The sequence below is a fragment of the Bos indicus genome, chromosome 20 (assembly GCF_029378745.1).
Source record: "Bos indicus isolate NIAB-ARS_2022 breed Sahiwal x Tharparkar chromosome 20, NIAB-ARS_B.indTharparkar_mat_pri_1.0, whole genome shotgun sequence".
NCBI lineage: Eukaryota > Metazoa > Chordata > Mammalia > Artiodactyla > Bovidae > Bos > Bos indicus.
In genome coordinates this window covers 62757561-62784863 of record NC_091779.1, presented here as the reverse complement: position 1 = coordinate 62784863, position 27303 = coordinate 62757561, and the positions used below count along the sequence as shown (strand labels likewise).

General features: G+C 46.9%; 2 protein-coding genes and 1 pseudogene across 8 annotated transcripts in view; 1 reads left to right on the top strand and 2 right to left on the bottom strand.

Moving 5' to 3' along the window:
* Positions 1 to 13132, bottom strand: part of ATPSCKMT (ATP synthase c subunit lysine N-methyltransferase) — a 90834-nt gene extending 77702 nt beyond the window's left edge. For all 7 annotated transcript variants that reach the window (XM_070774857.1, XM_070774856.1, XM_070774858.1 and 4 more), the window contains exons 1-4: positions 13080 to 13132; positions 8881 to 9170; positions 8058 to 8195; positions 6177 to 6227 (exon numbers count right to left, since the gene is read on the bottom strand). In XM_070774857.1, coding sequence (XP_070630958.1) covers positions 6177 to 6227; positions 8058 to 8195; positions 8881 to 9170; positions 13080 to 13095 — 495 coding nt within the window. In that variant the 5' untranslated portion in view covers positions 13096 to 13132. The remainder of the gene's footprint in view (positions 1 to 6176; positions 6228 to 8057; positions 8196 to 8880; positions 9171 to 13079) is intronic.
* LOC139178077 (U2 spliceosomal RNA) lies at positions 3883 to 3982 on the bottom strand (annotated as a pseudogene).
* Positions 13133 to 13403: 271 nt separating the features above from the next.
* Positions 13404 to 27303, top strand: CCT5 (chaperonin containing TCP1 subunit 5). The gene is made up of 11 exons (XM_019982893.2): positions 13404 to 13635; positions 16262 to 16322; positions 16854 to 17018; positions 18328 to 18526; positions 22856 to 23048; positions 23129 to 23278; positions 23484 to 23603; positions 24183 to 24368; positions 24996 to 25133; positions 25547 to 25727; positions 26936 to 27303. Exons 1-11 carry the CDS (start codon positions 13531 to 13533, stop codon positions 27061 to 27063), a joined length of 1626 nt encoding a protein of 541 aa, XP_019838452.1. The 5' UTR covers positions 13404 to 13530; the 3' UTR covers positions 27064 to 27303.

Sequence of the window (27303 nt, the reverse complement as noted above, 5' to 3'; positions counted from 1 at the left end):
TTCCTCCTTCAAAATGAACAAGATACTGTGGGCAGACACCTTGAAAAGATGTAAATGTCGTTACTCGTCTAACTGGCCCCCACTGAGTGCTGCATCTTGATGACTCTGCCTGAGTCAATTTCACTACCCAGGTTGAAAGCAGCAACTTGCCAGACCCATCCTTTCTTTCAGATCAATAGTCAGAATCTCAAGGAAGAGCGTTCCCCTCACTGTCTCCATCACTGCAAGCATGAACTCCTGGATTCATCAACGGGTTACGATCCGCTGTCGTCCTCATTTCTTCTAACGCTCAAGTTGTCCGGTTTGTCATCCGGAGCCCCTCAAGCTGGCTTCTCTCCTGTGCATGTGCCCCAACCAAACCTTCTGAGCACTTCCTCACATTCACACTCGACTAAATGTTCCAGGCTTTCACATCTTCCCTTCCCAGGCCCGGGATCAGCCACTTCTCAAACATTCCTGGTTCCTCTGAGAAGCGATGTTTAGAAACCAAGACCTGTGCAAAAGCTACTCTCTTTAAAAGTAATCAAGCAGGACTTCCGTGGTGGCTCAGGTCCAGCAAGGCTTTGGCCCCTTCCCGGATGATCTCAGTCCCCCCTTGGCTTCAGCTCCTGGGCGCGGATGCCTCAACAAGCCCCCTACCTTGAGCCCACACCTCCGGGCATCAGCCATTGCCCACTTGACATGCCTACATGTGTCAACCCACATGTGTCCCAGACTGTACATGCCAGATAGGACTCTGCCTGCCCATCCAGGGGACACGGGTTTTGATCCCTGGTCCAGGAAGATTCCACAGGCCACAGAGCAACTAAGCCCATGCACCACAACTACTGCGCCTGTGAGCTGTAACAGCTGAAGCTTGCGCACCTAGGGCCTGTGCTCACAACAGGGGAAGGCAGTGCAATGAGAAGCCCGTGCGCTCCAACTAGGGAGCAGCCCCGCTCGCCGCAACTAGAGAAGCCCAAGCACAGCAGTGGGGGCCCGGCACAGACAAACATTAACTAAAGTAATCTGTTAAATTAAGATGAGCAAATTTTCTATGACAGTTTGATTCCTCACCTGTGTCTTTAAAAAGCAGTTTGGAAAAAAACTCCTCTACATGACCTGTGGCTGGAGTGAGCCAAACTTCTGATTCTTTATTAGAATCAATACTGAGGTAACAATGAATAAATTCCACTAAGGATGGAATATTTTTATTCTTATAACAGCTAGTAAAAGATTACTCTTTATTTTGTGTGTGTGTATAATAAAGTTTTATTAAAGTATAAAGGAGATAGAGAAAGCTTTTGACATAGGCATCAGAAGGGGACAGAAAGAGTACCCCTCTGCTAGTCTTCAGCTGGATGTTATATAGTCAGTAGACAAGTGAAGTCGCTCAGTCGTGTCTGACTCTTTACGACCCGCGGACTGTAGCCCACCAGGCTCCTCCGTCCATGGGATTCTCCAGGCAAGAATACTGGAGTGGGTTGCCATTTCCTTCTCCAAAAAGATAACTCTTTTACAAAAAAAAAAAAAAAAGCAAAAATTTTGTTCCTTGAGGGAAAAATTAAATAAGCAAAGAATAAGACAATATGTGTTTTTCCAAAATGTCAGGGGTTTCTTATGCTAATTTTGTTCATAAAAAGGACAACTGTAAATTTATTCAGATTACTATTCTTTTCTCTTTTACAGACCTTTTATTTCCAAATGACTGTCATATGCTAAGTCAAGATAAACCTATGAATGAAAGGCTCTATTTCAATCATAAGAAATTAACGGACTAAATTACACATAAATATGCAACAAACCTGGGTCTTGATATCTTACACAAAGAGAAGCCGTGATGTGTCATCTCTGCCTAATCAAACTCAAAGTAATTCATACAATTATACGTTTCAAAGTGACATGAACTCATCCTATTTTAATTACCTCTTCAAAACTTGAAACATAAGCTGAAACCAGCTAAAGGCACAAGACAACAGCCAGGTCCGTCCGTAGCTCTGAGCCACTGGGTCACTCCACCTCCCTTTTCTCCGCCCCAACTCCTCTGTGTCCTTTGCTGGGGGCCGCGCATGTGTTTGAGGCCAGGGCTCAGGCCCAGCAAGGCTTTGGCCCCTCCCTGGGTGATCTCAGCCCCCTACGGCTTCAGCTCCTGGAGCTGATGCCCCACAAGCCCCCTACCTTGAGCCCAGACCTCCGGGCACTGCCCGCCTGACATGCCTACACGTGTCACCCCACACGTGTCCCAGACTGTGTGTGTCATGAGGAATTCCTGATCCCCCCACCCTACCCCTACCCAGTCTGCCTGCAGCTTCCCAGCTCAGCAGACTCCAGCAGCTCAGGTCAGGCACTTGGGGGGGCCCCCCACTGGATCTGCCAGCTCACCCTGTTGTTCCTGTACTCATCGAGCATCCAGAGTCTCACCACCTGTCACCAGCTTCTCCACCCTGGCACTGGCTTCCCCCACTGATGGCCTGGATGCCCGCAAGAGCTCAGACCCGTCTCCCAGCATCTCCCCCACCCTCTGCTCCCCACGGCAGGCCCTGTCTTTCCCACCTGGACCCCATAACTCTCCCCCGCCACCCCTGCTCACCCCCTCCCACCACGACCACCCCCTCGCTGCTTCTGGACCCACAGGCACACACCCCTCAGCACCTTTCCTTTCGCGGTGGCTGTTCCTCGACCTGGAGCGCTCTTCCAGATATGGCCGCACGGCTGCCCCTCACTTCCAATGTCCCATCTTCGAAGACAGTCTCCCTCTCCCACTTTGGTGAGCCCACAGCACTGACCCCCTTACTGTACCACACAGTCCTCGCTGCCGTCTCACTGAATACCTGCTCTCCCAACTAGCACGCAAATACCTTGGGGCAGGGATGTTTCCTTTTTTCTCTTTATTCACTGAAGTACTTGAACAGGGTCTGATGCTTAGTGGACCCTGAGTAAACACTTGTTTAATGAATGACTGAATGCAGGATTCATGGTCATGAATCCTGTTTCTTTATCAGAACACTATGACACTATTTTCACTCATGGATTCATAACAGAATTCGTAACTAAAATTAAATGAGTCATCCTTTGAAGTTATGAAACTTAATAGCCCACGGGCAGAGTGTACTTAACGCGCATGTTTAAACCATATTCATCCATTCGTTTAACAAACGTTTCCTAGGTGATCACTCTGAGCCAGGAGCTGGGAGTCTGGCAGAGCTCACAGTGCAGTGCACACAGCCAATGCCACCAAAGCCATCACATGAGGAGAAGTGCAGTCACATGTCCACAGGGAAGGGAACAAGCTTTAGAAATCGTGGTGTCGGGGCTCATCACACAGGGCAACCAAGGATGGCTTCTTGGAGGAAGAGACATCTGACCTGAGTGGTCAGCAGACGTTTGCTAACCAGGCCCAGAGTTGGGGGCACTGGAGTCTTGGGGAGGATACAGCCCCACACAGTGTGGTCCAGGAGCCAAGAGGAGGGCAGGGCCAGTGCGCAGAGAGCTGGGGGCAGCCAGGTACCAAGGCCAGATGGAAGGCTGGGCCTTATCATCACTGGTTTAAAGCACAATGAAGTCACCGGAGGGTTTGCAACAAGGATGCAACCGATCTGTCCCACCCTCCTGGCAGCTAAGTTCACGGTGAACGTGAAAGTCTTTCGGTCCTGTCCGACTCTTCGTGACCCCATGGACTGCACAGTCCATTGAATTCTCCAGGCCAGAATACTGCAATGGGTAGCTGTTTCCTTCTCCAGGGGATCTTTCCAATCCAGGGATCGAACCCAGGTCTCCCACATTGCAGGCAGTTTTTACCAACTAAGCCACAAGGGAAGCCCAAGAATACTGGAGCGGATAGCCTATCCCTTCTCCAGCACATCTTCCTGAGCCAGGAATTGAACCGGGGTCTCCTGCATTGCAGGCGGATTCTTTACCGATTGAGCTATGAGGGAAGCCCCAGATATTAAACTGCTAAGGACAGATACTACACTCGATCTTAGCCAAAAGGCCGAGAAGCGATCTCCCATCCAGGCACTGGTCTACCAGGTCCATTGGCACTCTCACTCCTGCTATTCTGGACACACACGCATGACACAGGCTCAGGCCACTGTAAGCCGAGCGCTGCTGCGCTAAACTGTGAAGAACCACCAGTCTGGCACCGGAAATGCAAGGCTGTAAGGGACCGCCAGTTCGGCACCGGAAACGCAGAGCTGTGAGGGATGACCAGTCCAGCAGCAGCAGGAGAGGGAGGCCACGTAACACCAGGGTCTCGCCCTCTGACACTCCCAATGCCGCCTCCGGCTTCTCACGGCCCACGTGCGCCCCAGTGGCCACAGGAAACCCTGCCATGCTGGCTCTGTCCAGCCACCAAGCCCCTACCGGGACACCGGCTAGTGGGTGGAGAAGGAAAATACGTTCTAACAGGAGACGGCATAATGAGCCCAGACAGCCTAAAAGAATTTCCCAGGACCCTAAGGACCCCAAGGGCTGACCTGGCAGCCCCTGGCAGCCCCCTCCCTCCTCTCACTGTTTCCATGCAGGCAAGGCCTGGGGAGGGCGGAAAACAGGGACCTCCACCAGGGAAACCGAGCCTCTCAGACCCACCGAGGCCATCTGAGCCTCAGCACCCTGCTCCGTCCCCCTGCGTGGAGGACTCCAAGTTGGCTGAATCCCTCTCGTGCCAGGAGACGTGGGCACTTTGTGCATTTCAGCTGCTTCCTTCTTCCTGAGAATGGTGAAATGCTGCAAGTGCCTTATTTAAGGTTTCTCTGTGTACAGAAGAATGGCTCATAATCACAAAAGTATTTATCAAAATAACACTCTTCCCTTGGGTGAACAGTTCCCAAAACTGACTACACTTCAAATGTGGTGAGAAGCCCAAGGAGCTGGAGCCAGGAGAAGGCCAGTGCTGCCCCCTGCTGGGACAGCACCTCAGGGCCTCTCAAGACAGCGCAAAACATATGTCAGCTTTCTATTTGTATAAAGCATGGATTTTAAATTAAGGTTCTTTGCCTCAAAATGCCAATTATCCCAAAAGAATGCTCAAACTTCACAATAAGTCGGAAAAAAAACCATCAGATTCCATAGCAATTCTGATACCAAATACGTTTTTAGGTGTTTTTTTTAATGATCAGAGATCATGCCTTTCTACTTCTTTTCATTTTTCTAACAAAAGTATAGACAACCAGGTTTCATCTTCATGTTAGGCTTGCTGAGAATTATGAACATACAGAATCCTATCACTTTCAAGAGTATTTAACAAAAGCACTTTTAAATACTTTTTTTAAAAAAGAGAGAAAAATGCATTTTATGGAAAACTCTAATAGAAAAAAATTTCTCCAGCATGAGATATCTTAAGGAAAAATTAAGATATGAATAAGAAAGCATAACAACAAAAAAAGTCCATTTTTAAAAAAATAAAAACCGTATCACTTACTTAGTGGCATTTTGGCAAACAACCGAAATCTGCCAGGATTACTATGCCTACAATTATAGAGCTTGAAAAGTGGAGGAGGATTGCTTTCTACAGTCAGTAAACCAACAATTACAACGAAAGCCTCGCATTCTGGTCATCTTTCCAAAGGCTAAATTTTGGACCATTTGCAGTCCAATGCTGCAGCATTTTTACTTTCCAAAGTACAGAGTCAGAATTCAATACAAATCAGCCAACTGAGGTCAACAGAAACTACTCAAGGCTTGTGTGTGCATGCTAAGTCACTTCAGTTGTGTCCAACTCTTTGTGACTCCATGGACAATAAATTGCCACACTCCTCTGTCCACGGAATTCCCTGAACAAAAATAATGGAGCGGGTAGTCGTTCTCTTCTCTAGGGGATCTTCCCGACCCAGGGATTGAACCTGCATTGCACACACATTCTTTACCACTGAGCCATCAGAGAAGGCCCCTCCCGTTAACTTTCCCAAGTGATTTCAGCTGGATATAATAAGTGAGCAACTGTGAAAACCCACATTAGACACCAGGAGCTCATAAAGCAGTTTTCAGACTCAAATTGTTAGGGCTTAGGTAGATCACTGAGACCTTCATCTAAAGCAGAACTTTTAAACGACAAGACTGAATCTTTTATGATTAAACTATCAAGGCCCTCAAGTACTTTGTTAAACCAATGATCTGTCATTCTGCACACGGGGGAGCAGGCCAGAAGCCCCCTCCTAACCTAGAAAAAGACACCTGGGTGGCAAGAAGGGCATACTCACCATCTGGGGCACACCAAAGATAACAACATTTGAGTACTGCGAAAAAGTGACCTGAAGAGAAGGGAGAAAACAATTCATAGATTAATTCTGGAAAGTCAAACATCAGCTTAAGCTTTATTTCGGAATGAGTAGCAATTTCCCATTTCAAAAAATAGCTGGTTTTCCAGAAAGAGACTCACAGACTTAGAAAACGAACTTCTGGTTGCCACCGGGGAGGGACAGTTAGAGAGTCTGGGATGGACATGTACCTAGTGCTATATTTAAAGTGGATATCCAACAAGGACCTACTGTGCTGCACAAGGACTTCTGCTCAATGTTACGTGGCAGCCTGGATGGGAGGGGAGTCTGGAGGGAAATGGACACACGTCTATGTATGACTGAGTCCCTCTGCTGTCCACCTGAAACTATCACAACATTGTTAATCGGCGGCCATGGTTGTTATTCAGTCGCTAAGCCGTCTGACTCTCTGTGACCCCGTGGACTGCAGCATGCCTGTCCTTCACTACCTCCCAGAGTTTGCTCAAACTCATGTCCATGGGGTTGGTGATGCCAACCAACCATCTCATCCTGTGTTGCCCCCTTGTCTTCTGGCCTTCAGTCTTTTCCAGCATATATACCCCAATACAAAATAGAAAGTTCAAAAAAATAGTGGGTTTTCACAAACAGTGGCCCTTTTTAAGATTTCCCGTGTTAATACTTTCACCCGTGTTAGTGCATCTGTTACAGTTTTCCAGAAGTTTCCACAGAAGCTATCCCAGCTCATCCTCACAGCCACTCCACACAGGGCCACCCAGATCGATGGTCAGAAAAGCAGGGACTCACCAGTGACCACCGGTGGTCACCCTGGTAGACTGGGCCATCTGCACCCCGGCCCACTTTCTACTCTGCTCACACAAAACAAGCTTAGCAAGAACTCGAGGTTTTTCAGAACCACCTGTTTCTCCTATGGAGTCATCCTTAGAATTCTGCTCCCCCTCCTCTTCTCTAAAACACTTAAGTAAAAATGGCAATAAAATGGTCTTTAGTTAGAAAACTGGGGGGAAAAGTGCTTCGCCAGTCAAAATTCTTATTACCCAATAAAAGTTTTATTTACTCTCTAGAGAGATCATTTACGTATATATGGAATAAAAAACAATGCAAACAAAACTCAAGTGAATTTTTATAAGCCACTGATGACACTATTACAAAGGACAATTCTTATTTAAGAAAAAGCATTTTATGGAGCATTCCTAAAGCAAAATTACCAGGCACTTTTTAGAAAACAAGTAAACTTGGAAATATCTTATACTTTTTGAAGACGCAAAGGAGCATCACAGCACGGTTGGTGGGTCCTTTCCTTTCTCCTGCACTACTTCTGTCTCTCCCTAGGTATATATACACATACACACATGTACCCACACACACTCACATTAGCGTGCACACACTCACATATACACACACACATAAACAGACATACAAACTCAGATGCACAGTCTCAAACACACTCAGACACACATATTCATATGCGCATATAAATACACTCACGCACACAAAACTATTTACCAAGAATGACATTAACAAGTTAATGCCTATATGACAATGTACAAGACTTACAAATGAGATAAAAAAATCTTTATCACTGCATAATAAAGAGAAATGAGAACATTTTAAATTGAGTAAATAAAGCCTTAGAAGTCACATGACCTGTAAAGTTATAAACCTTAAGTTTCTACTCTAACGTAGGGCTGATTTGTAAAATCTATCAATTTAAAAGCTGTTCATATTTCATAATGCCGAAATATACACTTCAACTCTCTATTTTAATTCAGTTTTCAGTCATACTAATCAAAAATCATAAAGTTTGGGGGTGGAGTGCTCTAGCATGTCCTCAGCCGTACGTACCTTCCACAAGTCTGAGATGTAAAATCTGGCAGATGCCTGCACCCCTTCCCGCCGAGCGCGGTACCTGGAGTACCAGACGAGCCAGGGGTTCAACTCATAACCCACAGCTGTGAACCCTTCCTTTGCAGCTGCGATCACCTGCGGGGAGAGGTTGTGTTCAAGATCAGAAAAAGACATGAAAACTCCCTACTTATGTTGTTACTGTTGTTGAATCCCTACATCATGTCCAACTTTTTGCAAACCCATGGACGCTGGCCTGCCAGGCTCCTCTGTCCCTGGGATTTTCCAGGCAAGAATACTGGAGTGGGTCACCCTTTCCTCCTCCAAGGGATCTTCCCAACCCAGGGATTGAACCCACAAGCAGCAGAATTAATTTAATACGAACTAAAGGGTTTTACAGAAAATTATTCAATACTAATGGAAGACTGAAATTTTTTTTCCCCAAAATACTGATTTTTTTTTTTTTCCCCTAGGAGTCACCCTTGGAAAAAAATGTAAAATAGTCAAACTACATGACTTAACATGTTTCTGTTGGCCTAAGTTTTTTAATGAACAATTTCATAATCATCAATCAATTGTTGCTTTTTACCAGACATCCAGAGCACTTTCCCCTTTAAGAACAATTAATCTGAGAAAAATAAATTCCAAAGTCCTGCTGAAGGACTCAGTAGTTCAGCCAAGAAAACACAAAATTAAATGAATACTTTATTAGGCTATCAATTTAACAAGGCTTTGCATAAGCCTCCTAAGAAATGTGAAACAGAAATTTTAAAACATAAAACCCCAAAAAACGTAAACCTTAAAACGTCTTCGAGTAACTCACAATACGTCCATCACCACTACCGATGTCCACCAGGGGTCCTCTCCTGCATTCCAACATTTTCACAACGTTTTCGATCTGTTTCGTAGTGGCGGGTACAAATGGCAAACAAATTCTTCGGAGGGCTGGTGTTACAAATGGTGTGGCCACAGCATACACAGCCACCAGCGTCCCCCCAACAATGCCAGTAAATAAGACCCCCCAACTGCTTTTCTTCAAACTGTTGGCTTCAAGACTTGCAGGTGGAACACATTCTGATGGCCTTCCTTCTTCAAGTGTTGCTAGGTGTGTTGCTGGGTTGAGAGCAGGAAAAGATTTATGAAACATCAAAATCAGAAATCCAACAAATAAACTCGTGCTTTTTAAAGGCTAATTTTGCTCAATACAATTAGAATTACAAATGTAGAATTCCACAATGAGTTCTAGAATCTATCAACTAGAGTGTTTAACAGAAAATTATTCAATACTAATGGAAGACTGAAATCTTTTCTTTCCAACATACTGATTTTTCCCCCTAGGAGTCATCCCCAGAAAATAATGTGTTCAAATCTATTTATGAATCAGTATCCAGTATGAATCAGTACCCATGGCATCACGGACTCAATGGACATGAGCTTGAACAAACTCCAGGAGATAATGATGGACAGGGGAGTCCGCTGTTCTGCAGTTCCTGGGGTCACAAAGACTCGGACACGACTTAGCAACTAAACAACAATCCATTAATACAAATATTAACCATGTACTCTGTACTTTTGTGGTTCAGAACAAAACTCCATAATAAGCATAAAAATGTCTAATCATTATCCTATTTCAAATAGGAAGAAAGTATTCTACATCAAAATTGGTCAGGCATCAAAAATCCAGTGGTACAAATTCAATTCTGAAGTTAACAGAGGAGACAAAATTTTACTAAAAATCTTAGTCATGGTAATAAGGAGATATTTAAGGCAGATCGTAAAGGACAAATATATACTCATTTCAGTGCTATCACAGTACAGAATAAAACAAACTCCAATCACTGATTACCGAGGGAATAAATGGTACCTTAAACATCCTCCTGAGTTTTATGCTTCAGAATGGATTCGTAATAGGATCTCACATTTTTTACGATGAAATTTATTTGAAATTAATTCTGAAATGGATTAGTGATGGGCACAGCACAGAGGGTAAGGGCACAGATGCAGAGCCTACCGAGGTCGGACCCTGGCTCCAGTCCTTACTAACAGCGGTGACCCTTCACCTCTCGGAACCTCAGTCTCCTCATCTGTAAAGTGGGGATCACGGGATCATTGTGAGGATGAGACAAGGGGATGCAGGAAGAGCATGCACAACAGCGCGCAGCACTGAACCCCACGGGAACGGGACCACCCTGCCCTGAACCAGCTCTCGATCTAGCTGAGGCGCTAAAACCAAAACCACAGGAATCTGCAGACAAACGGAGTAAGAGGAAGGGGCACAGAATAGTCTCATCATTTGAAGACGTTTCTGTTCAAAAGGTCACTGTGTTTAGTCTCCTACTGCTGTGGTAAGAAATTACCATAAACTAGGCCAGTTAAAAACGATACACACTTATTAAAAGCACAGTTCTGGAGCTCAGATTCTGAAACAGGGTGGGCATACCTGTCCCTTCTGGAAGCCCTGGGGTAGGACAGGCTGCCCGCACTCCTCGGCCAGTGGCCCCAGGCCAGTCCAGCCACCGGCTCCACAAGACACCTCCTCTGACACCCCTGCTCCCCTCTCCTTCTTAAAAAAGGAATCCTTTCCTTGGGAGTACACTGGGTCACCCAGACAGGCCAGGATAAGCCTCCCATCTTGAAGTCCTTCACTCAACCACATCCGCCCAGTGGCTCAGGCAGTGTCCTCACAGGTGCTGGGATTAAGAGATGGACTTCTGCTTACCATCCCAGTGTGTGCATGCTCACCGAGCCATATCTAACTCTTTGCGACCCCACGGACTGCAGTCCACCAGGCTCCTCGATCCATGGAATTTTCCAGGCAAGAATACTGGAGTAGGTGCCATTTCCTCCTCCAGGGGATCTTCCCGACCCAGGGATCGAACCCGCATCTCCTGCATTGGCAGGCGGGCTCTTTACCCGAGCCACCCAGAGAAGCCCATGAGATGTGGTAATGTGTCACAACTGAAGTGAGGCCCAAACGTTGACACAGGACACACCGGAAGCCCACGGCTGACCCACCTCAGCACCTCCCGCTCAGCGTGGCTTTGTTATTGAAGGCTGAGGTCTCCTAAAGTGAGTTTTACAACTGGTGTCATGGCAGAAGACCAACTCAGAAACAGTAACAGAAGTCTACTCGTGCTGCCAGTGATGGAGGTGAAAGTTCAGAAAAATGATGGTGTTTGATAGAAAGCAGGAGTTTTAAGTACATTCTCATTCATACTTTTCAGCATTGCGCGGAGGAACTTAACATGCCAACGGAAGATTTGCTTTCTTTTTTTAAAGGCAGGCACATCTGCCTTGCCTCGTATGAAAAAGTCCTTCTGCAGGTGTTTCAACTGTAGAGGACAGTGATCAGAAAGATCTCACATAGCTCTGGAGTCTCAGAACTTAAGAGTTGTGTAGCACGAGATGAGTTGCTGGGGCTTTCCTAGTAGCTCAGTTGGTAAAGAATCTGCCTGCAGTGCAGGAGACCCGGGTTCGATTCCTGGATTGGGAAGATCCCCTGAAGAAGGAAATGGCAACCCACTCCAGTACTCTTGCCTGGAGCATCCCATGAACAGAGGAGCCTGGTGGGCTACAGTCCATGGGGTCACAAAGAGTTGGAGATGACTGAGCGACTGAGCACTCAGTAAGCATGGGCCTCCACAGTCACAAGAGCCAATTCCTTAAATCCATCACCAGTCAAATTTAGAATTTCTTCATTACTTCCATAGGATGAACCCTTACGCTTCAGCCATTACCCTCATCCTCCCCGCCCCCTCTAGCCCTAAGCAAACACAAATCTTTGTCTCTAAAGAAAGCAGACTTTCCTGCTGTATAATACTGGGAGCTCAACTCGAGACAACCTACAAGGGTGGGATGGGATGGGGCGGGGTGTGAAGTTCAAGAGGGAGGGGACACACATATGTCTGACTCTCTGCGACCCCATGGTCTATAGAGTCCATGGAATTCTCCAGGCCAGAATACTGGAGTAAGTAGCCTTTGCCTTCTCCCCAGGAGATCCTCCCAACCCAGGGATCGAACCCAGGCCTCCCGCATTGCAGGCGAATTCTTTACCAGCTGAGGCTGGAAACCCACAACAAATCAATTTAAGCCTACAAATGATTAGGTCGTAATCAGCGCTCGTTAGAAAAAAGCAGCTGGAGGGATTCAGAGGACCTGGGACTTCGCTAGGGTTGCCAGAAAAAAACTTTCAGAAGCAGCACAACTCCGGGCTTCAGGGGGTGGAAATTCAGTGCAAGGCCAGGTCCATTTTCTTCTTAGGAGCTGCGTAACTCTGGGCTAGTTACCGAAGTATCAGTGCAAAATTAAACACAGCTTGCCAAAGGTCAGGCACGGTTCTCCCTGAACCCGTAAAGAGAGACGCTATTACTCCGAGAAGGCAATGGCACCCCACTCCAGTCCACTCCAGTACTCTTGCCTGGAAAATCCCATGGACGGAGGAGCCTGGAAAGCTGCAGTCCATGGGGTCGCACGACTAAGCGACTTCACTTTCACTTTTCACTTTCATGCACTGGAGGAGATGGCAGCCCACTCCAGTGTTCTTGCCTGGAGAATCCCAGGGACGGGGGAGCCTGGTGAGCTACTGTCTATGGAGTCGCACAGAGTCGGATGACACGACTGAAGTGACTTAGCAGCAGCAGTGTTATTACTGCCATTGCTGCAGACAGGTCACTTCCCCAAAGACGCAGCTAGAAAAAGAAGCGGAGCTGTGATTCCCCAACCGGGACAGCGGGACTCCAGGGCCCACATCTCGGAATATCGTGCCAAACTGAGTTATTCGCCGTAAGGCGCTAGAGAACAGCTCCGGGCGGTCAGAAACCAGGGCCAAACACAAGCACGCACCGCAGGCGCGAGCACTGAGCACCGAACGCCAGGCCGCGAGCCCGGAAACTGGCCCCGCGGATCCCCGCCCCGCCGCGTCCAACTCGGACGGGCTGCTTTGGGGACTAACCGCGAGTCCCACGCCGGGACCGACGCCGCGCCCGCGCCCCAAAAGAGCCCGCCGCCCCCGGCGGGCCTCACCTCCTCCTCCATCCATCGCGAGATTTCCGGCAGTTAGAAAACCGGAAGTGGACTCTACCACCTTCCCAGAGCCGGGAGAGGAACGAGGGAGAAAATAATGTTCTAAGTAAATGAGCTCCTCGTTGGGGAACACTATCAAGAAACAGTCAATATTAAAGCTTTAATGAATGTATAATTTACATCTATTCCTGGCTTTTGGATTTTAAAGTTCCCGTCCGTGTCTTCAAACTTCCACCCCCCCCCACAGCTTCCTGGATGATAGAAGTTTCCGAAGGCCGTTGCTTCCAGAAGGTACTGTCTGGCGTTAAACTAGTCTCAAGTGAGAAATAGGTCTCGGGCGGCCTGCACTGCGCCTGCGCGAGCTCTTGCGCCCTCCCGCGAGAGGAAGGCGGGCTCTGGGTTCCGGCGTGGTCTCCGCTGGTTGAGGGAGTGTAACTCTTGCTGCCGCATCATGGCTTCCGTGGGGACCCTCGCCTTCGATGAATATGGCCGTCCTTTCCTCATCATCAAGGATCAGGACCGCAAGTCTCGTCTTATGGGACTTGAGGCCCTCAAGGTAACGGGCCCGGGACGCACTGGCGGTGGGATGAGGGGAGGCGGCCGAAGCCGGTGGTTCTGCGCCTGCGCAATGTCTGAGGGGTTCTGCCATGTGCTCCGGGGGGAGCTTGAGGGAGCCCCCTCTGGTCTCCAGTCCCTCGCCCCGCGCCCGGGAAAAATCGACGTATAAGCCTTTAGTCTCATTTGGGGGTTCAGGTGTCCCGCGGGCGCTCTTCAGAGTTGGGTGGGGAGGCTTGAATTCTCAGGCGGTGAAGGCGCGTCCCCACTGGTTTCTCCAACCTGCAGGCATTCCAAACAGTGTTTTCGTCAGTAGGATGCAGGGGGGTGTTCTCAGGTCACCTGGCCGGTTAGGACGCTGTCGGTGTCCCTGCAACGACCTCAAAGGAAATGAGAGTCATTTTCGTCGTGGCGTCCTAAAGGTTTAGCCATTGACAGCATAATTTCATTTTTGAGTTCCTTTATACATGGCGTGTTCTGGGTGTGGTCTCGTAAAAGTGAAAAACGTACACTTTTAAGGAAGAAAATACAACTGTAAGAGTGAAAAGTGGTCACCAGTAACCGTAGTACAAGGCAGTGTGTGACCTGAATCACCAGCTTTGGGAGGGCGTGCGTGCTGGTAAAAAGTCAGAGAGGGTCCTTAATACTTTGGGTAGAGGATTGGCTGTCCCGGGATGGAGCACTGTGGTGAACGGGAGAGAGCTAGCTGCTAGGGAGAGGAACAGCAAAAGCAGGAGAACGCGTGGTACCTTGGAGGAGGAGGCAGAGTCTGGTTTTAGCAACATAGTCTAAGTTGCAGGGGTTCACACAGGTGGAAGTTCTTGAGTGCCTTGACATGACCATGTTATCCTCAGGGATGGGAGGGAGCCCGTTGAAGGGCGTTTGGACAGAATAACAATTTAAGTAGAACTGTACCTGAGGAGGTGGCATTTGGGGTGGAATCCATGAAGTTGGTGTGTATGACCGTGTCATCAGGTCTGAGGTGTCCCTTAGTGTCTTGAGGTTTTACTTAAATTAAGTGCTACAGGTCTGTCCTGGGCTGTTTGACTTAGAGCGAGTTACACCTCCTTTCCCAGTGGGGGCAATACATCCCTGTCAAGCGGAGGACAAGAATTAAATGGGGTAACTTAAGTGGTCACCCAGCCTTTGACCAGTGGTAGGTACTCAAGCCACTTGGGTTACGTGTTCAGTTCTGTTTTTCATGGGAAGCAACCAGCAGAGAAACTAACACCCAATACATGCACCCAAAATGCCAGTATAACAGAAGCCACAGGTGGTTTTGCCTCTGCCACATCTTTGTGATCCTCGGTCTCTTGAGACAGGTCTTAGAGAGAAATGTGGCCCCAGAGCTAGTAAAGAACAGGACCAGGGTTCATACCCGCCTTGCCTGACTCTGCAGCCAGTGGTCTAAAGCCTGCTCCGCGGCCTTGGGGGCTGATCCTGCTTTGTTGTGGGGTCTGTCCTGTACAGGATGCATAGCAGCACCTGGCCTCCACCCTCTGCAGTCCCCTCCCTGATTGTGATAACCAGGGATGTCTCCAGGCATTGCCACATGTCACCTGGGGGCACATTGGCCCCTGGTTAAGAACCCCCTGTTTGTGGTCATTATTGTTTACATATTTCATCATGTAGACCTATCAGTCAAAGGTGTATTTTAAGAATAACCAGTATTTTTACAAACCTAGTGAACTTTGTGTCTCGTTAACCTGTGAGACGGGGTGACAAGGGAAGGCTGCACAGAACATTGCATTTGAACTGCTTTGTAAACTGGTCAGGATTTAATGAGCGGAGGTCTTCAGTGCATCAATGCTTCAGGGGTCAGAGGGCATGTTGGGGAGCAGGCCTTGGCCGCCCTCACTGGCACAGAGCGAGGTCTCAGACTTTGAAGAAAACCTGGAGCTTACAGACCTGAGAGTCGGAGTACTGGTGACTCATTTAAGGGCAGGGGACTGAGGAAAACAACACATTCAGAAAAATGGATGGCTTGGCTGGATGGAGGATGAATGTGAAGGATTGGTGAATGAGAGACCTTGGAAATCTCTATGGTGTAGTGGATCAGTTAGGTCGTTGACGGCAGGAATAGGAAGACAGGAAACGAAGTATTTGGAGGGAATATGAGCGTAATTATGTACGGAAAGGGAAAAGGATGCATTTGGGCTTCTATTATTTTCAGGATTGACCCCCTTGGTGGGCGATTCTTGGTTGTGGGTTGTGTACTGACTGGACCTTTGGGGAGAGGAGTGTGCAGTAAACCATGGTGTGACAGTTAAGGGTGTTGTGTGTTGACGGCTGGACTCCTCACGTGGAGTTAGCTTCGTACGGTCCTGCACGGCCTCTCAGGTCAGACTGTCCCTGCTCTTGGCTATAAAATGGGCCCGGAGAACCTGCCTCATTAGATGTGTTGAGGGTTATAGAGAGAACACAGAGCACTTGGTTCTGTTGTTTTACACAAGAATTGTCTTCTAACACTAGGAGTTGTGCAGTTTTCACAGGTAGATGTGGACCTGTCTGCTGCCTTTTCTAGAGAATAGAAGCTGTGTCATAAGTGAGTTTTACAGCCATTAGTTATATGTTGTTAACTTAAAATTATGTCTAACTTGAATATGGGTTTTTTCTTTTTCATTTAGTCTCATATAATGGCAGCAAAGGCTGTAGCAAATACAATGAAAACATCACTTGGACCAAATGGTAAGAGACTTAACATTCTGTGTTTTTCAGGAAAGTTGTATAACATAAAATAGTCAATTCAACCTGTTTACAGAAAGTTAGGAGACAGAGGAGGGCATCCTCCCCCTAATATGGTCAGATGTTTAGGGTGTGTCCCAGACCTTCAGCACAGTTAAAGTCATCATGCTACATCCAAATTTAGGTCGGGTGTTTTTTCCACTTAACATAATTTCATTAGCATTTTCCAAATCATAGCTATTGTCTTTTGCAACATTATATTTTGTGATATTACATTTAGTGATGCTCCATAATTATTATTATTTTTTTTGCAACTTCTCTGGTTTTAGACATCATTAAATTGTCCCAATGTTTTGCTTTAAATTAGCCAATCTAAAAAGGTATTCATGGAGATATTCCTTCATGTATGTTGAATTATTTGTAATAAGCTCGTAGATAGGTACTGGGTCAAGAAGTCAGGGTAACTGTTTTATAGATTTACTGTAGGTTCTTTTTTTTTTTTTTACCCTCCTTTTAAACACGTTTGTCTCTTAGGGCTTGATAAGATGATGGTGGATAAAGATGGTGACGTGACCGTGACCAATGACGGCGCCACCATCTTAAGCATGATGGACGTTGACCACCAGATCGCCAAGCTGATGGTTGAACTGTCCAAATCACAGGATGATGAGATCGGAGATGGAACCACAGGAGTGGTTGGTAAGAAAAGGCAAAATGTGCTTTCTCATTTGAGAGGAGTTATTTAGTATTAAGGGCTTTCTTGGTTGCTCAGACATTAAAGAATCCACCTGCAGTTCAGAAGACCCGGATTTGATCCTTGGATCGGGAAGATCCCCTGAGAAAGAGAATGGCTACACAATCCAGTATTCGTGCCTGGAGAATTCCATGGGCAGAGGAGCCTGATGGGCTACAGTCTGTGGGCTCGCAAAGAATGTTACAAGCCTAACACACTTGCTGAATGTTTATTCTGAATCTCATCATGGGGAAACAGTGTGACAAATCCATGTGGAAGGACATGATACAAGACAAATGGCCCAGGCGCTTCAAAAGGGTCAATATAAAAGAACAGGAAGTGGGTGGGGAGTCGAGTTAGGCAGCTCAAGTAGATTCAGGGAGCTCAAGAGAAGCGACAGCAGCTCTAATATGTGAAACCTGGGTGGGTGCCAGATTTCTTTTTCCCAGCTCTGAAGGATGTTTGGGACATGTGGGGTCATTTGTGGGTCGTGTATTAGTATCTTACCAATGTCAAGATTTCCTGAGTGTGACAGTTTTGTTACAGCGATGGAGGAAACTGTGCCTGTCCTTAGGAGCTGAATGTTAAAATATTCAGGAGTGACATGTCTGATTTTTGCAACTAATTTTCAAACCGTTGAACAGAAAAAGCAAGCGTACGTAAAGAAAACAAATGCGACAAAATATTAATAAGTAAACTAGTATTTATTATATTACTCTTGAAATTTGTTTTCAATGTTTGAAATTTTTTTAAGTTTGGGAGGATTGATGAGATGAATATCTTCAGTGTTATTTTTTCTGCATTTGAAATTTGAATTAATTTATTCAGCAAATATCTTATACATTCATTGGGAACCAAACACTGTTCTGAATGTACTTGGAGTGCAGCAGCATTCAAACTTATTTTTGTGATGTTAAAATGAGAGGGGAAGGCAACAGGTTGTGGGAGGGATAGTAAACAAATTCTATTTAATACTGTATAATGCCAGCATAAATTTCACTGAATAGAAATCCTTGGCCTAGGAAACAGGAAGTTTTTTTCCCTTATAAAAATGTTTGTGTTACGTTCTTTGCGTCCTGTACGTCACTGAGAGTTGAGCACCTATCTGTGAGGGGTACCTGTTAGAACCAAAACACGGGGCTCCCATTTTTAGGGATGGCCTCCACCTCTGAGACCCTTTCAGCTTAAATCTGGAGCCTTGGTGTTCCCAGCGCAGCACCTCATGTGTTTGAGTTCCAGCGGGTCCCTGAGCTGGGTGTGCTGTCTCGTCCACAGTGCTGGCTGGCGCCCTGTTGGAAGAGGCTGAGCAGCTGCTGGACCGCGGCATTCACCCCATCAGGATCGCCGACGGCTACGAGCAGGCCGCCCGCATCGCTATCGAGCACCTGGACAAGATCAGCGACAGTGTCCTTGTCGACATGAAGAACACTGAGCCCCTGATCCAGACGGCGAAGACCACGCTGGGCTCCAAAGTGTGCGTGTGCAGTGCGGGGCCGCGGGGCGCGTCCGTGCGGGAGGCAGTGCTTGTGTGCTGGGTCTTAAAGGCAGCAGAATTACCACGGTGGCTTCATACCAATTTAATGAGCTCCCTTCTGGTTTTGTTACTCGGGTTTACTTTCTCTTTACTGCAGATATAAACATAGGCATTTTGTAGTTTTGTTAGAGGCTGGATTTCCAGGTTTGGTTAAGTCCCCTTGATAGTTTTTGTAAGCTATACAGTTCTTTATTTCTCAGGATAGGCTAGGGTGGTAGGTCTTACGAGTGGGAAGTACCCATTTTTTCTAACAGTTTTCACCATTTCTTTACTAGGAAGCATTTTAATGGAGAGGTTCTTCTCCTTATTCATTCAACAAGGAACAAATAATCCAGAATTTTAGTTGAGTATGACGGGGCAGGCTTGAAATTGTCTTAAACTGGCTGTTGCTAACATTTACATAGTGCTCATTACTTGCCAGGCCTAGAGCTGAGTCTTGGGGACACAAGACAGCTCTTGTCCCCTGGAGACTCAGCCATGGGACACACTCACCTTGAACAACAGTGGAGACTTAGGGGCTCTTGTTAAAATGTAGTATAAAAACCTAATGTAAGGTACCTTATTGCACGGTTTGTCTTCAGTTGAGTTCAGTTCAGTCGCTCAGTTGTGTCCGACTCTTCGTGACCCCATGAATCTCGAAGCATGCAGGCCTCCCTGTCCATCACCAATTCCCGGAGTTCACCCAGACTCAGGTCCATCGAGTCAGTGATGCCATCCAGCCATCTCATCCTCTGTCGTCCCCTACTCCTCTTGCCCCCAATCCCTCCTAGCATCAGAGTCTTTTCCAATGAGTCAACTCTTCACATGACGTGGCCAAAGTACTGGAGTTTCAGCTTTAGCATCATTTGATCTTCAGAATGGACTGGTTGGATCTCCTTGCACTCCAAGGGACTCTCAAGAGTCTTCTCCAACACCACAGTTCAAAAGCATCAATTCTTTGGCACTCAGCCTTCTTCACAGTCCAACTCTCACATCCATACATGACCACAGGAAAAACCATAGCCTTGACTAGACGAACCTTTGTTGGCAAAGTAATGTCTCTGCTTTTGAATATGCTATCTAGGTTGGTCATAACTTTCCTTCCAAGGAGTAAGCGTCTTTTAATTTCATGGCTGCAGTCACCATCTGCAGTGATTTTGGAGCCCCCCAAAAGAAAGTCTGACACTGTTTCCACTGTTTCCCCATCTATTTCCCATGAAGTGATGGGACCACATGCCATAATCTTAGTTTTTTGAATGTTGAGCTTTAAGCCAACTTTTTCACTCTCCACTTTCACTTTCATCAAGAGGCTTTTGAGTTCCTCTTCACTTTCTGCCATAAGGGTGGTGTCATCTGCATATCTGAGGTTATTGATATTTCTCCCGGCCATCTTGATTCCAGCTTGTGTTTCTTCCAGCCCAGTGTTTCTCATGATGTACTCTGCATATAAGTTAAATAAGCAGGGTGACAATCTACAGCCTTGACATACTCCTTTTCCTATTTGGAACCAGTCTGTTGTTCCATGTCCAGTTCTAACTGTTGCTTCTTGACCTGCATAGAAATTTGTCAAGAGGCAGGTCAGGTGGTCTGGTATTCCCATCTCTTGAAGAATTTTCCACAGTTTATTGTGATCCACACAGTCAAAGGCTTTGGCATAGTCAATAAAGCAGAAATAGATGTTTTTCTGGAACTCTCTTGCTTTTTCCATGATCCAGCAGATGTTGGCAATTTGATCTCTGGTTCCTCTGCCTTTTCTAAAACCAGCTTCAACATCTGGAAGTTCACGGTTCACATATTGCTAAAACCTGGCTTGGAGAATTTTGAGCATTACTTTACTAGCATGTGAGATGAGTGCAATTGTGCGGTAGTTTGAGCATTCTTTGGCATTGCCTTTCTTTAGGATTGGAATGAAAACTGACCTTCTCCAGTCCTGTGGCCAATGCTGAGTTTTCCAAATGTGCTGGCATATTGAGTGCAGCACTTTCACAGCATCAACTTTCAGGATTTGGAATAGCTCAACTGGAATTCCATCACCTCCACTAGCTTTGTTCGTAGTGATGCTTTCTAAGGCCCACTTGACTTCACATTCCAGGATGTCTGGCTCTAGGTCAGTGACCACACCATCGTGATTATCTGGGTCATGAAGCTCTTTTTTGTACAGTTCTTCTGTGTATTCTTTCCACCTCTTCTTAATATCTTCTGCTTCTGTTAGGTCCATACCATTTCTGTCCTTTATCGAGCCCGTCTTTGCATGAAATGTTCCCTTGGTATCTCTAATTTTCTTGAAGAGATCTCTAGTCTTTCCCATTCTGTTGTTTTCCTCTATTTCTTTGCATTGATCACTGAGGAAGGCTTTCTTATCTCTGGCTATTCTTTGGAACTCTGCATTCAGATGTTTATATCTTTCCTTTTCTCCTTTGCTTTTTGCTTCTCTTCTTTTCACAGCTATTTGTAAGGCCTCCCCAGACAGCCATTTTGCTTTTTTGCATTTCTTTTCCATGGGGATGGTCTTGATCCCTGTCTCCTGTACAATGTCACGAACCTCATTCCATAGTTCATCAGGCACTCTATCAGATCTAGGCCCTTAAATCTATTTCTCACTTCCATTGTATAATCATAAGGGATTTGATTTAGGTCATACCTGAATGGTCTAGTGGTTTTCCCTACTTTCTTCAATTTAAGTCTGAATTTGGTAATAAGGAGTTCATGGTCTGAGCCACAGTTCAGCTCCTGGTCTTGTTTTTGTTGACTGTATAGAGCTTCTCCATCTTTGCCCGCAAAGAATATAATCAATCTGATTTCGGTGTTGACCATCTGGTGATGTCCATGTGTAGAGTCTTCTCTTGTGTTGTTGGAAGAGGGTGTTTGCTATGACCCGTGCATTTTCTTGTCAAAACTCTTAGTCTTTGCCCTGCTTCATTGCATATTCCAAGGCCAAATTTGCCTGTTACTCCAGGTGTTTCTTGACTTCCTACTTTTGCATTCCAGTCCCCTATAATGAAAAGGACATCTTTTTTGGGTGTTAGTTCTAAAAGGTCTTGTAGGTCTTCATAGAACCATTCAACTTCAGCTTCTTCACCGTTACTGATTGGGGCATAGACTTGGATTACTGTGATACTGAATGGTTTGCCTTGGAAACGAACAAAGATCATTCTGTCATTTTTGAGATTGTATCCAGGTACTGCATTTTGGACTCTTTTGTTGACCATGATGGCTACTCCATTTCTTCTGAGGGATTCCTGCCACAGTAATAGATATAATGGTCATCTGAGTTAAATTCACCCATCCATTCCATTTTAGGTTTGTCTTAATCCACATCAATTCGGGAAGTATTTAAATTTGTGCCCTAAAGGATGACATGGGCTCAACTAAGAGGACAGGGCAAGTGCAGCAGAGACGCCTGCTTCCTTCTGTCCTCCATGGTGCCAGCTGTCCCCTTGTCGCAGGTCTGAGCCGAGACCACTCCTCGGCAGGGGTGACTGCCCGGGGTGGCCTTTATTGCAAGTACAGCACTCTGGTTCTCCTGGAAAGAAGGCGTTACCCTTTCTTGAAATGCACACATTCTGTGTTACTGCTTTCTAGGTTGACTCAGCTTTATTTGCAAGTCTTTAGAAAATTCAGGTATGCGTAGATCTTTTCTATAGACGTTCAAATGGACCAACAAGGGCCTGATACACTCAATAAAGGTGAAACATTGTTGGTCAGTTACTTAGGACACACAAGATTTGTGGTTTCTTGGCTATGTTTTCCAGGTAACTTAGGATTCCAGGCACTGTATTTGGAGGGCTACAGTTGCCTTGTGATTTTTTCAGAATCAGATGTGAAATTATCAAGCAGTCTCTTCAAATGTTAAGTGGTGCACTTCCCATAGATAAGATTGGCTTCTCCTCGGTGGGTTCATCTCTTTGCTGTTCTGTTTTGGCTTGAAAGTGTTAGTGGTATTACAGAGTAGTGGTCTTGGTAAATTTTTGGTTCTTGGCATACGTTAGTGGTCTCTTCATGTACATTCATAATGGAAGAAAATAGTACATTTCAGTTATTAACAATTTCTTTCCCATCCCAGTTTATGATTCCCTTTGGGGTCCCTGGACCTGGGTAAAGCGACCCTTCCCAGACTGTTGAAAGTACAGGTAGTGGTTACATTCTTCCCTGGGGACCCTGAACATGGTTAGTTCTGTAACATACCTGTGGGTCACACTGTCGTGTCATCTGAGTTTTGCAGCACGTGTTCTTTCTGGCTGCAGTCACTGTTGAGTAGACATGAAAGGTCAGTGTTGTGTCCCCCCTCAGGGTTAACAGCTGTCACCGGCAAATGGCCGAGATCGCTGTGAACGCCGTCCTCACTGTGGCCGACATGCAGCGCAGGGACGTTGACTTCGAGCTCATCAAGGTAGAAGGCAAGGTGGGCGGGCGGCTGGAGGACACCAAGCTGATCAAGGGCGTGATCGTGGACAAGGACTTCAGTCACCCGCAGATGCCCAAGGTGAGCCGTGCCTCCATGGCATCGGGCTTTTCCCTCTTGAGCCCTCCACGTAGTTCATACGTTTCTGTCTCTTCCTGCAGCAAGTGGAAGATGCTAAGATTGCAATCCTCACGTGTCCATTTGAGCCACCGAAACCAAAGACGAAGCATAAGCTGGATGTGACATCTGTGGAAGATTTTAAAGCCCTTCAGAAATACGAAAAGGAGAAGTTTGAAGAGATGATCCGGCAGGTGCGCCTTAAGACAGCTCCTAGTGAGATTTAAACTAACTAGAGCTGACAGAACATAGCCACTTGTGTATTTCTTTCTCTTTTCTGTACTTTGATGCTCCCACCTACACACCCAACTATGTTTCTCGCCTTGGTTTCAACCTTTTTTCCAATAGAAGAACACAAAAAATACTTTTGTTAACGTGATTGTGGCATTTCTTTCCCAGATTAAAGAAACTGGTGCTAACCTAGCTATTTGCCAGTGGGGCTTTGACGATGAAGCGAATCATTTACTTCTCCAGAATGACCTGCCGGCGGTTCGCTGGGTCGGAGGACCTGAAATTGAGGTAGGAGGCCACCTGCAAGGAGACTGCGCGCAGGGCTTGAGCTCACGGAGCGCCTCTGCTCGAAGCCCTTGTGACCTCGCCCTGCTGTGGTTCCCACACTGTGCTGAGGCTCCGCAGACCAGAGGCTGAGTCGCAAGGGGGGAAAATGCTAGAATCTTTCTTGCTGTTTGTGCATGTGTTTGTGGTGTTCCATGGCATTTTCAGGTGCTTTCCTTTCTCACTGCTGTCTGGTTGGCCTTCTGAAGTGGCAGGCTGGTTGTGCGCTTCAGTGTCAGCCTCATAAACATTCAGAGCTGCCCAGACATGGTCTGTGGCCCCACAGACACAGCCTAGTTGGTCCTCATGGGCGCGGGAGGGGAAGGGGGAGAGCTGAGAGTGTGTTCAGGGTCATAGTGGCAGGTCGCCCGCTCTTCAGAACCTTGTTCCCTAAGCAAGGCGTTGGGCTGGACCTTGATTCTTAGGCTGCACCGGACATTGGTTCTAGGGAGCATGGCGGTCGTGGGTTACGTTTGGCTCATCTGTGGTCTGGTGTTGAGAGTTCCCTGCTCACCACGCTGGTCTTTCCATTCCTCCCGTCAGTTGATCGCCATCGCCACAGGTGGCCGCATTGTCCCTCGGTTCTCCGAGCTCACAGCTGAGAAGCTGGGCTTTGCGGGTCTTGTGAAAGAGATCTCGTTTGGGACCACCAAAGACAAGATGCTGGTCATCGAGCAGTGTAAGAACTCCAGAGCCGTCACCATTTTCATCAGAGGAGGAAATAAGATGGTAAGGACTCACTTACTTGTCCTGCATTTTTTCTGATTCTGGAATGTGATTGGGCTTTTCACATAATGTATTTAGCTGGGACACTTGAAGAAGGACAGGGTCATCTTTCTCGGAGAAGCAGGGACACCTCAGGAATTCCCTAGCAGTCCAGTGTTAGGACTCTGCTCTTGCACTGCTAGGGCTTGGACTCGATCTCTGGTCAGGGAACTAAGATCCCTCGAGCCATGCAGTGCGGGCCTCTCCCCTACCGGCCCACCCCGCCCCCACCCCCCCCAAATAAAAACCAAGGTCGCGTCACAGTGTAGAACCCTGAAGACCACGTTCCACTGTTGGGCCCACAGGACACACTTGCCTTTCCTCAGTCTCAGGTAGAAACCGGGACCTGAGAGAGCATGGGTGTGCTCTCCACTCCCCAGGGATGGGCTTCTGGCGCATCACGATGAGTAAGACTCATTGTAAGACTGTTGCTTTGTTGTTTTTGTTTGACCCCATTCACCACTTGGTCATATGTCCTGGAGTGAGTCCTAGGCTGCCCGGTATTGTGGGAGTTTTTTCCCTAAGTACGTTATAGGGAGGAAAAGTAGAATGAAGATAGAACCATTAACTTGGGCAGCGTTGCTTTCCCAGATCATCGAGGAAGCCAAGCGTTCCCTTCACGACGCTCTCTGTGTCATCCGCAACCTCATCCGGGACAACCGCGTGGTGTATGGCGGGGGCGCCGCAGAGATCTCCTGCGCCCTGGCGGTCAGCCAGGAGGCCGACAAGGTGAGGCCTCTGACCTCAGTGTGTGACTGACCACATGGTGTGTGGCGGGGGCTGGACTCCGGGCCTTTGCTCTGAGCTGATCCTTGTGCCTGAGGATGTGGATGTGGGTTACCACAGGCCAGCGTGTGTCAGCCTTTTTCACACTGCAGCCTTGGCACAGATCTCTGCACGCTTAGTGTTACCTGGAATTGAGAATTGCTTAGACGTTGTAACTAAAGGTGCGGCGGGAAGACTGGCTTTCTTGACTTCCGACGTGTACCTTCTGCATTCTCGCCCTGTAGCGGCACTCATGTGACAGCCTGTTCTGAGGACTCGTCCTGAGTTAGCTTGTCCAAGGGTGTCATTCTGTAATGTCCCCAAAGAGCTGCTGGGGGTGCTGTCAAGTACGCTGACGTAACCCTGTGCCCTCGCAGTGCCCGACCCTGGAGCAGTATGCCATGCGCGCCTTCGCCGACGCACTGGAGGTCATCCCCATGGCGCTGGCCGAGAACAGCGGCATGAACCCCATCCAGACCATGACCGAGGTCCGGGCCAGACAAGTGAAGGAGGTGAACCCCGCCCTTGGGATCGACTGTCTGCACAAGGGGACCAATGGTGAGGCGCTGGGTGCGGTCTGACCTAAGCTGGGGAGTTACTTGCCGCATAGCGTGTACCGTGAACTGGTCCTGGCTTTTTAAATTTTTGAACACGCTTCGGGTACCCAGGTCCTGAATTTTAGTGTTTGATATAATTACCTGGGGAATTGTTAGGATGCTGGTCTTAGCAAGCTACAACAAAAAACTGCAGTGCAGTATTTATTCCAAAGGTGATTTCCAGTGTAGAAAATCATTCCCATCTCATTTCTTTTACATAAATGTCTGTCAGTGTGGGTTCTGAATGTCATATAAAACAGCTCTGAAATTGACTTTCAGTTTACCGCTGATCTGTGGGCGCGTCCCGTAAATCACAGGGTGTTTTACAAACGGAGTGTGTGCTGTGCTTCTGTAGCACGTCTGTCACTCATCGCTGAGAAGGGCGCAGCCCTAGCATGTGAGATGGGGGTCTGGTGAATCCCCAGATCATACTAGTTGGGCCATCTCTGGGGTTCAGTCTCAATCCTGACCACAGAATCTGATGGCTTATTTTTTTACTCAGAACTACAGGTGTGTTCTGGATTTTAGGTTAACAACCTAAGGATTTAGTAACAGCAGCAATTTTTTGTCAGACAATTTACATTGCTTTAATTTGAATGTCTGGGTTTTTGCTGAAGGAACTTTACATATCAGGCACCGTCTAATCTCACTTACTTCGGGCTTACTAACTGACAGCATAGGGAACTTTGTGGGGTGAGAAGTCACTGAATGATTCCCTCTTTAGCAAGTCACTGAGAAACTCACCCTGTCATTGAAGAGGGCGCCCTGTCCTCCACAGTGCTCCAGTAACCAGGCCCACATTCCAGAACGTCCTGGGAAGTAATGAAATTGTATTCTTCTGAAAACATAACCGAGACTAGTGGCTTTCAAAGTTGTATGTCTTTTAAGTTTTACTCTGATTCATAAATGGGAACAAGGTATTAATAATAACGGGCTTCCCTGGTGGCTCAAACAGAAAACCTGGGTTCAATCCCTGGGTTGGGAACATTCCCTGGAGGGAGGGTATGGCTGCCTACTCCATTATTCTTGCCTGGAGAATCACCAGGGACAGAGGAGCCTGGCGAGTTACAGTCCGTGGGGTCCCAAAGAGTCGGACACGACTGAGTGACTTTCACTTTCCATTAATGATAGGAGTATGCTGTTTTAGAAGAATGAATTTGTGTTTTTCAGATATGAAACATCAACACGTCATAGAAACTTTGATCGGCAAAAAGCAACAGATCTCTCTTGCAACACAAATGGTTAGAATGATTTTGAAGATTGACGACATCCGTAAGCCTGGAGAATCTGAAGAGTAAAGAGAGAATTTATAGAGTAAAATGAGGAGTAAGATCCACTACTGTGACTAAATAAATGGGTGTCTTGTGCTGCATCTACAGCTATTTATTGTTACGTCCCGTATCAGACACTGTAGTAGATGCTGTGACAACAGTAGCTGTTTGGTAACCATAGTTTCACTTGTTCAGAGACATGAAAGTGTAGAGGTATGATCTTACAAGGTTTTGTATTTGTTATATTAAAGGGAACTCTAAACAGCC